The 10,262-nt window shown below is 39.8% G+C and overlaps 1 protein-coding gene across 1 annotated transcript; it reads left to right on the top strand.

Moving 5' to 3' along the window:
* Positions 1–4,418: 4,418 nt before the first annotated feature.
* On the top strand, positions 4,419–9,482 carry LOC101485731 (phosphoglycerate mutase 1). Its single transcript, XM_004551754.3, has 4 exons — positions 4,419–4,706; positions 5,371–5,645; positions 6,719–6,899; positions 8,282–9,482. Exons 1-4 carry the CDS (start codon positions 4,568–4,570, stop codon positions 8,449–8,451), a joined length of 765 nt encoding a protein of 254 aa, XP_004551811.1. The 5' UTR covers positions 4,419–4,567; the 3' UTR covers positions 8,452–9,482.
* Positions 9,483–10,262: the final 780 nt, after the last annotated feature.

Genomic DNA, 10,262 nt, shown 5'->3' with positions numbered 1-10,262 from the left:
ACCAAAGAGACGTTTCCTGTATGCCTGCATGCACTCTCCCACCCTTTTGCAAGCAACCAAGTTATAAAGAGTTACTCTGCCTCTCCTTGGAAGCATAGCACCCTGTTACAAACTGCAGCCGTGGACTGATGTCACAGAAAAACTTTATTGATCTAACAATGAGGCCAAAAATGGATAACAATGACATGACTATGTCTTATGGTTGTAATTAAATCACTGGTAAGAAAACCAAATCCAAGACTGTCTTGTTTTTTTGTTTAAAAACAAAACTTTATACTGCCAGACGTACAGTATTTAACAGGTTAGATGAACAGGAGGCTCAGTCTGGCTAAATTTAAAAGGAACAGCACACCGTTTGGAACTGTATCACCTCTCTTTGATTTTCATTTGGAGACATTTTCTTATTTTGAAAATTCCACACGTGCAGTGGAAGCAGTTTTGTTGCTTCCTGTCCACAAAAGCGGTGAGTAGAGCTGTTTCCTCTAATATGGGAGGAAACATATAATCATATGATGAGTGATTTTAAAAAATTGATTGAAATTCTGTCCCTGATGCCTTACATTGACATCTGGTCAGGATGATTATGGACAAGAGGAACCGAGAACATAAGAAGTGATCGAAATACCTTCTGTATAATTTTAAGACAGACTTGAAATAAACATGCATCCATCTTTTGAACATTTTGGGATTTATACATGCTCAGCATTATTCAAATGGAAATGTTCACATTTAAGAAACATTCACTTTAAAACCACATCCTTCTCTTTTTACTGAGCCTAGTCCTGATCTTCATCCCAGTAGATGATTTGGCAAAGCATTCTCACCAACCAGACCTGGTGGCCTATGACATTGTATTTTTTAGCAGTAAGAGCCAACTCCAAGACTGGAAGAGGTCCTCCGTGTTCCTAGACACCCAAATTCTTGGTGGGTAACTCCCATTGGAAGTGTTCTGTCCTACCCGTGTGTCCTATCAGTTTGTTTGGCTCTTTATTTCCTGTTGGCAGACATCGTGTCTCACTTGGGGAGGTTACGTGTACTCAGATGAAACATGAAAACACTGACAAAAGCACACAGCCGTGCCCTGTTAAGCACATTTTAATCGGCAAGTGCTGAGACGTACATTCCACCACTGCAGAGAGGGAAAGAGGGGCTGACAAACCAAATGGAGGCCAACTGAACAAGTGAATGAGCAGGGGGGGGAGATGTGCAAAAACGTCTTTGAGTTCCCAGCAAGAATCTGAGATTGACATTTCCTGTCTGTGTAAGGCATGAATCAGCACAGTGTTCTGGGCATGGAAGGTTTGTTTGCCAGTGATGTTTCAGTTTCTGGTTTCCTATGGTAACTGGGATTTCTTATTCTTATATCTGTTACAGCATTTTTTACCCAGACAATTTCTGAATGTTCGCAGTGTTCATGTGTTGTGCAAAGGGAATGTCAGCGAGTGGTGGGAAAGGATAATTGCTATTTATAGCCTTGAAAATACCACAGCTTCCCTCCTCAGTCTGCCAGTCCTTAGTCAAGATGTTGAGTGTGTTACAGAGTGAATGTGTCAGGAAAAAGGGGAGGGTGTGGTGAAGTTTTTTGCGTCACTGGGTGGATAAAATGGCAAATTTTCTGTCTGACATTTAATGATTCTTATTTCCAACTTACATTATTCACCCTTCATTCGTTCGTCATTAAATCTTAATGTCAAAGATGATTATTTTTCCTGTGCCCCAAAACTCTTTATGTGCTGTGTACACAGACGCACTCTGGGATGTAAAACAAACATTCCTTCCAAGCGTGGATCATGGAGTCCTTGTTAATAGCTCACATGGCTCTGAACTGTTTCCCAGCTCAAGTTTACCCAAGCACAGTCTTCACACAAAGAGATCCAAACACTTTTAGTTACATCACACTGCTGTTGTAAGGAAAAACAGCAAATAGCTCTTTCAACCCATATCCCCTCAATGTGTTTAAAACAAATGTGCCTGAGGACATGACACAAGAAAAAAAGAAATATTTGTTTTAATTTTAAACTTTAGATTGTCACACATTGACTTGTTTCTGATAGATTCAACTGCACCACAAATCTCTACATGTCTAAAATCTATGTGTAACGCACAACTTTTCACACACTGTTACAAATTCTTGCTATGATCCAGGCATCCTCTGCGACTGCAAGCAAGGACTAATTTTACCCACAAGGAGGCACAATTGGGACAAAGCATTCAAATGAGTATTTCTCATAGCTGTCCCATCCACAGCCACTGAGAGTCATGAGAGGGTTGCAGTGGGACAATGGATTGTTTGACTGTTGTCAATGGCAAAGGGGGTCCAGCCCTGCAGTAGCAAGGTGTAATTAATGAAGTGGCGAGTCAGTGTATTACTCTCATTTGTCCTTTTCAAGACTATTAAGAGACATTAAGAGAAATATTACAGATATGTACTATTTCTTGTTCATCAGTTGAACTACTTATTCTTCTACAAAAGATCCGTTTTCTTGAGTTCTCTTTACACTGAAGGTTTTTGATGATATCCATGTGGTTTTCATTGACTCATCAGAGGCTTGTTCCAGTAAATCAGCTTTCAGACACTGTTCACATGCACAAAAAATGCTGTTCCTCAATTTGCCCACTGAATACTTAGTAGTATTGCAGTATTGTAAAAGATAACATCAGAACACACAAGTCCATATTTAGCAAAGAGGACCATTCTTGGGGCTGACTAGCTTCACTGGAAATTTCTAAGAAGTAATGCAAAGGCCATTTTGGATTAGTTTAGATCTAGAGCATGACCACAAGATTAAAAGTGACAAGACAACCAAAATACCAACATATGTTTATCACTCATAAAGACTTTGCTTTAAAAATGTAGCAAAATATCTGTCAAAAGTAGGATGTAACAGTGGATGAAGGGGAAAGGTCCCATTTACTGATTCAAGTCTAACAATTCTAGTTGTAACATATGGTTGTAATGAAATGAAGAGGAGAAACATTGATGCAGCAATGTGTTAAATAAAACTTGAAAGAACCAGTGACTGCTGAGTGTCACTGATTTCTCAACTTGGCTCAACATCCAACTCTTGGCACCCAAGACTCCAGACATGATAAGGAACTCTTTGAAACACCGTCACAAATGGCTGGTTATCAGGATTTGCACAAAAGCGGAGTATACGACTATAAATATACTGTGTTTCGTCAGGTTTGCAGTGAAACATTTGATATTAAATCTGAAGCTGGACAAAAGTGAAGTTTCTTCACTGGACGTTTAGGCTTGCCAGATAAGTCAGACATTACTTAGATTCTGATTTTATTTGTTATTCATGAGATTTTATTCAGTATGTCACACAACCCGTCTCTCATATCAGCTCCTTTTTGTTGTTTTATTTTGCTCTTTTCTTACAAACGCGGTTACTTAACCTTTTAGTTCTTCAGAATCTCTCTATAAATACACAACTGCTACATTTCAGTGTCACGGGGGTGATCCTGGTCATTTCCCCATTAAAGGGAACTGTTAAGCTTTTCTTTATGGTGGCTGTGGCTACAATGTAGCTTGCCATCACCAGTGTGTGAATGGGTGGATGACTGGATGTGTGAAGCGCTTTGGGGTCCTTAGGGACTAGTAAAGCACTATATAAATACAGGCCATTTACCATTTCTTTATTTCCTATCATGAAAAATTATACCAATTACTGAAGTGGGTGTTCATATTACAGATGAACAAATAATAAAGTCATCATATATACAAATAATCTCTGTAATCTCTGCTGGAAAATAAGAGGGGCTGTTACTAATTTGGTTGCCAGGCACTCAGAAGCATAGCATCTCTATCCAACTGCTGTTCAAACTTTCTGTTTGTGAAATGCAACCAATGAGAAGACAGCTCAACAAATTATGCAATACTTCTAATAGAGTAAATATGAAACGGGTATTGATAGCAATAGATTTTAAATGTATAGCCATTTCAGTAAGCAGTAGCAACAGTTAAATGTTTTATAGGCAAAGCACAAACAGGTAAAATAGAGATGCAACCAGATTATTGCAAATGCAAATGTCCATTAGAGAATTAACTTCTTTGCCTTTCTTACATGCTGCTTTCTTACACTATACCCATAAAATATAATATAAATATATTCATATTTCAAATATAAAATATGTTTTGTAAAGTATTAACTAATCGCCAGATAGATAGATAGATAGATAGATAGATAGATAGATAGATAGATAGATAGATAGATAGATAGATAGATAGATAGATAGATACTATTGAAAAGACAAACAGCCTAAAGAAAATCAATAGAGTACAATGTACAACATGAAGGTCGGAGATTCTCCACCGTTCACTCCCACCTCGCCCATTGGTTGATAAACATCATTCTGCTGAGCCTCATTGGTTCTGAAAACCAGGAAGTGGGGGAGTAGCCAATCCAAGGGATAAAACGGTTTGACAGCAGCAAGTGGAGTCGTCTATGTCTCTGGAGTTGGGGGGTATAGATTCTGCATCCTCAGCATCCTTCAAAAAAATACTTAAACTAACTAGTTTTCATTGACTGAAGCAATCGGCTGAGACATATCTGTATCACTCATGGCAGCCTACAAATTAGTGCTGATTCGTCACGGAGAGAGCAACTGGAACCAGGAGAATCGCTTCTGTGGGTGGTTTGATGCAGATCTGAGCGAAACAGGTGAAAAGGAGGCGAAGAGGGGAGGACAGGCCCTAAAAGGTGAGGACGAACCGATGTGAAGTCTTCCTTCATTCCGTATGGTATCGCGCTCTCGGCAACTAGCAATTGCATAACCGCATACTCTGAGCGCATCGGGTCATATACCGCCCCCTGACCGTGTGCAGACGTGCTGAGGCGATGCTTTTATGTGGCTGCATTGCAACAGAAATAAAGGCCTGCAGAGCAGAGAGGGGAAAAAAACCTTCAAAGTAATGTATTTAGTTAAATGTTCATGCAGCTGGCTCTTTCACCCAGCTTCAATCAGAAGACCTAATTTTTTACGGCTCAATAATAGCTAGACTTCTGAGCCCCAACCAAAATAGTCAAGTCATTTTTCCGTGCAGTCATACCAAACAGCGGTCATTGTGTTATAATTAGATGCTTTTCATTGTTATATGCACCATACCTTCTATTATAAGGTTGAGGTTTTTGACTGCAGAGGCATATTGGAGACATCATCTTGAGCTCTGAGCAATCCTAAATGTAATTTCTGCAAGGCCTGAGATACAGGCTTATCTCTCTCTATACCATCATTGGCATTATTCCAGGTGTTATTCATAAACAGCAGAGTGAAGAAATGTAATAACTACACAACTATGCAAGAAATATATATTTTACCAGACAAAAAAACCCTGCAGTGTCTCACACTCTATGAATCTCACAGATGCTAGCTTTGAGTTTGACATTTGCTACACCTCCGTGCTGAAGCGAGCCATCAGGACACTGTGGCTGGTTTTGGACAGCATTGACCAGATGTGGGTGCCTGTTCATCGGACATGGCGGCTCAACGAGCGTCACTACGGAGGCCTGACGGGGCTAAATAAGGCAGAGACTGCTGCCAAGCACGGAGAGGCTCAGGTGAAGGTCTGGAGGCGCTCATTTGATATCCCACCTCCTCCCATGGGTCCAGACCACGACTACTATACTATCATCAGCAAGGTAAGATATCATATTGGCAGTGCATGAACACAATCAATGAACTTTGCTGACGTCCGAGAGAAACAATGGTTTTGTACATATTGACTTTCTTAATCAAGTATCTCCAAACAAACGTAACAAAAATGAGCCACGACTTGAACATATCTCTGAATCCAGGCCTAACCAGCTTTATGAGAGAAATCAGCAGAAATGGCACGAGTGTTTAGAGAGAAAATAGTGGATTTAACATCATGTGTCTCAATCTTTTTATCTCCAGCATACCGGCTGGCAAGTTTGGTTATGCTACACCCAACACAGCGGAAATGGCGTTCATACGAATGAAAAAAGTGGCACAAAAAGAGCCCAGTATGACGTGAGGGTTAAATACCACAACAGTGCATAAATCAAGCATGGCCACCACAGAGACGTAGTAGGTTACTATTTGCCAGTAGGAGCCTTAATGCTATTGCCTAATACTAAGTTCAGTGTGAGTTAATGTATGACTGAAAGAGTTCTTCTGCATTCAGGTTCAAAGTTCAAGTCAAGGTAGAAACAAATTTCTCATGTCTTCCTTTCTATTTTTGAAATGTGTAACGTCGGGTTGCGTTTAGTGGTTGAGAGGAGGCGGCAAAACACCTAGCAGGGTAGCCAAAAGAATACACACTCACGCTGGCGTTGGGGATTCCACAGTGTGTTCTTTAATATACCTTCTCTTCATCAACCATATAAGCCCGGTTGAACGGCTGCAGCTTAACAAACATAGCGCACAGTGTTCGTACAACCCATAACGTTGCAAACAAAGGTGTCTGGAGAGGTAAAACATAAAATCCGTCCCTCCTCATGTACTAGCGTGCAAGCACATGTCCACACCATCACAGAGAGAGAGAGCAGAGAGACCAGTGGCACACACTGATGACACCATCAACCCTCGACTTGGGTGTCTCAAAGGGACACCACACCATAGTGGCTGTTACAAATGTAATATAAAAAAAAAAAGTGGGTTTTTTGGGTGGGGGGTAAAATAAAGCTTAAGATGCTATCTCAGTTTTTTGTTCTGTTATTTAGTTTGTACAATGAAGTTGTTATGTTTGCAGGATCGTCGTTATGCAGACCTGACTGACGACCAGCTTCCTTCCTGTGAGAGCCTTAAGGACACCATTGCACGGGCGCTGCCCTTCTGGAACGAGGAGATCGCCCCTCAGATCAAGCAGGGAAAGCGGGTGCTGATCGCCGCCCATGGTAACAGTCTGAGAGGGATCGTCAAGCACTTGGAGGGTGAGTAACACTAAAGCTTCACTTAGACTTCTGCGAGAAATCTACATTCTCTGGTTACATCCTAACTGGTGATGTAACCAGAAACTCCTTTTATCCCTACACCACAACCTTTCAAGCAATTCACGTCGTAGTATGCTTGCAGTTACATTGTAGTTACATTTCTCAGGAGATCATGTAGAAGGTTGCAGCGTAGTGTTAAAATGGGGTTCTGGTTATAGTGTAAGTTACGGCGGAAATCTGATGCAAAAGTATGAGTCACATGGAAATGTTTTAAAATTCAGAATTTGACTTGGTAGGTTCACAAATATATATTCATGCTTTAATGTTCAAAAAACACATTATTTTCTCATACTGTTCACTGCTTAATCACCTCTACTTTATATGTTATGTTTATGTATTTGCTTGAAACTAGCGACTGAGCCCAGAAACACATCAAGAAAGTGTTTACTGAAACATAAGTAAACATAAGTCTCTTTTGTAAGCATAGGGGCACCCCCCCCCCTCCTCATCCTTCAGAAGAATGCACGTTTAACCCTTTATTGACCAAGATTCATACAAAATGTTTCTTAGGAACAGTTGAATTCTCTATCTAGCCCAACTGCTTGAGAGGAAAGGTGATGTGAAGTTCACATGGTAAACTCCAGGTGGAGCTGTTTCTTCTTTTTTGTTTGTTTGTGCTCAGACAGCATAGCCTTGTGAATCCATTATGATACCATAAATATCCCCGTAAAGCTTGTCTTTTCTTCTTTCCACAATCATTTGAATTTTGTCTTTAGCATAAACAGTTATGCAGTTACAGTCATTTTAAAGTTAAGGTACTTCTGCATTAGCTTTACATTTTCAGCACAGACGCCATCCCTGTTATTTAGACTGTCTCTGCACTTCATTTTAGCTCCTTTCCTCCCCATGTACCTTTGATGATGAGTGTTGACACTTCACTATATATCAGTTAAGATGTGCTTTGACAATCTTTACAATAGGTTAGGGTTTTTTCCAGCCCTGGTAGGCCATATCGGTAGAGAGCACCCTCACGAACCTATTCTATTTTGTTCTGTAGGATGGCTTTAAATATGAAAGAAAAGAAAAGCAAATTAAGGGTCCCCCCTAGGCATCAAGGGTGAAGAAGTTAAGGCCCCCCTTCCAAACAAAAGGGTGTTCCACTTGGCTAGTTGGTTATTATAAGCTCCTAAGGACCGAAAGATAAAATAAACAGACATTAATGAGGGAATATAGCTATAGCTAAAAGCCTAGGCTAGAGGAAAAAAACAAAACAAAACAGGATATGGTTATACAGAGAACTGGGGAGTACCCTGTAGTCAATCACTCTGTCAGCAATTGCAGTAATTCTGTACAAAATGACATTTTGTCTGTTCTTTTTGTAGGAATGTCAGATGAAGACATCATGGAGCTGAACCTGCCAACAGGGATCCCTATCCTTTATGAGCTCGACAAAAACCTGAAGCCAGTGAAGCCAATGCAATTCCTTGGAGACGAGGAGACTGTACGCAAAGCCATGGAGGCCGTTGCTGCTCAGGGAAAGGCCAAGAAGTGAAAAACACCATGAAAGCTCCCTTTGTGTTCGATGGAACAGGTTGTCCCTAACAGCTGGCTTTAGATTAGTGTTTCCTCTAAATTCTGATTTATTTTTAGTTGTAATATGTGATGAATATACTGTAGTTTGCTGTCTGTTTGTACAGTACAGGGGAGCAGTAGACAGTAAATGACTGATAAACATTAGAGCCATGGAGCGCATGACTTTCAAGAGATTGTAAATATTTTTGCCTAATTATTACATTATAATCTTATATTCTAACCTTTACAGTGCAAGTATTGAAAGAGAATTAGCAATGCCGTCAAAAAAGACAATAACTAGAATATGTAATTTATGTCCTTTTTCACTAATGACAGAATTATAACACTTTGTTTTTGTTGTTACATGAAACAGGTCTTTGGTTGTGACATCGTTAAGCAAATGGCTGTGATATCTGAATGCCTTTAAATAGTAAAAAAGCAGAGGAAAGACTAAAATCCACGTATCCATTTTATGCTGCAGGCAATTCCAAGGTTAGCAATACTATTTACATGAAGAGATGAGGTCTCGGTTTGCCTCACATACAATACTGCTACTTTATTTTGGTGAGAGACTAGCAGCGGTTAAGAAATTATACCTGTTTAGATGGCATTGTTATTTCTCTGGGTGACCTAGGATACTGGGATATTGTGGGGTATTATAAATTAATTTAAAATATAGATTTTTTACATAAATAGTACCACCAAAGTGTACAGAAGTTATTTTCTAAGTCATTAATTTCATGCTTTTCACTAATAACAGGATGTAATGTTACAATCTCTTGAGAGCAGGATGGGATGATAAGGAAAGGCTAACAGTCCTTTTCTCTTATTTTGCTTGTCTATGATTGAAATATATGCTGTCTCCTATGTTGTTGCTGTCTGTGTTATTTGTTGACATTTTGAATGGTGCTATGCTGTGTGTTTTGCACCGTACATGTCATCAATCCACTGTTTAGACAATGATATTGTGACAAATGAATCATAGGAATAAAGATAAAAGGTCTACATTTATCATTGCACTTGTTAATGTGTTTCTTTCTCCTCATCCTATTCCATCAGCTGACCTTGCAGCTGATTTTAGACCAGCTAAAAATGTGTGAAGTGGTACAAGCAGTTATTAGTTTTTGGGGGGAATTACTTTTTCACACAGTGACAGGTAGGTCTGGGTGGCTTTTTCCCCTTAATAATTGAATTTAGATCTGCGTTTTGTATTTACTTGGGTTATCTTTGTCTAATATTAAAATGTGTTTAATTATGTGTTTGGTATGTAAATGTAACAAATATCCAAAAGTAAAATGAATGAAGCATGAAATCTTGGTGGTGGTCAAACCACAGTTTTGACTAAATTCATGAAGGAGAGGGTATTTTTTTTTGTCCCAGGGGCATATTGTATTTGCAAGACATTTTCCAGAATTAACCATTTCTCATGACGACCTCGAAAAAAATGAAAAATTACAATGTGGGTTCTAATAGATGGATTCAGCTCTATTTCTGGAGAAACTGATCAGGAAGGCTGGCTCTGTGGTCGGCATGAAGCTGGACACTCTGGTGACAGTGGCAGAGAAAAGGACATTAAAGAAACTGCTGGACATTATGAACAATGCTGGGCATCCTCTGCACACGGCCATTAACAACCAGAAGAGTCTGTTCAGTGACAGGTTGCTTCTCCCCAAGACAAGAACTAACAGACTTAAAAACTCCTTTGTCCCACACGCCATCAGACTGTTTAACTCCTCTCTGGAGGGGAGAGGGACGGGAAACAGGAAACAGGAGGACAAAGGAGGGGGGAAC

This window comes from Maylandia zebra, linkage group LG13 (genome assembly GCF_041146795.1).
Source record: "Maylandia zebra isolate NMK-2024a linkage group LG13, Mzebra_GT3a, whole genome shotgun sequence".
Lineage (NCBI taxonomy): Eukaryota > Metazoa > Chordata > Actinopteri > Cichliformes > Cichlidae > Maylandia > Maylandia zebra.
Note: the sequence above shows the minus strand (reverse complement) of the source record. Positions and strands in the feature narration are given on the sequence as shown.

Coding starts and splice junctions, on each gene's coding strand:
- LOC101485731 (XM_004551754.3), top strand. CDS start 4,568: ATGGCAGCCTACAAATTAGTGCTGATTCGTCACGGAGAGAGCAACTGG. Junction 4,707..5,370: donor GGGAGGACAGGCCCTAAAAG/GTGAGGACGAAC, acceptor TGAATCTCACAG/ATGCTAGCTTTGAGTTTGAC. Junction 6,900..8,281: donor GATCGTCAAGCACTTGGAGG/GTGAGTAACACT, acceptor TTCTTTTTGTAG/GAATGTCAGATGAAGACATC.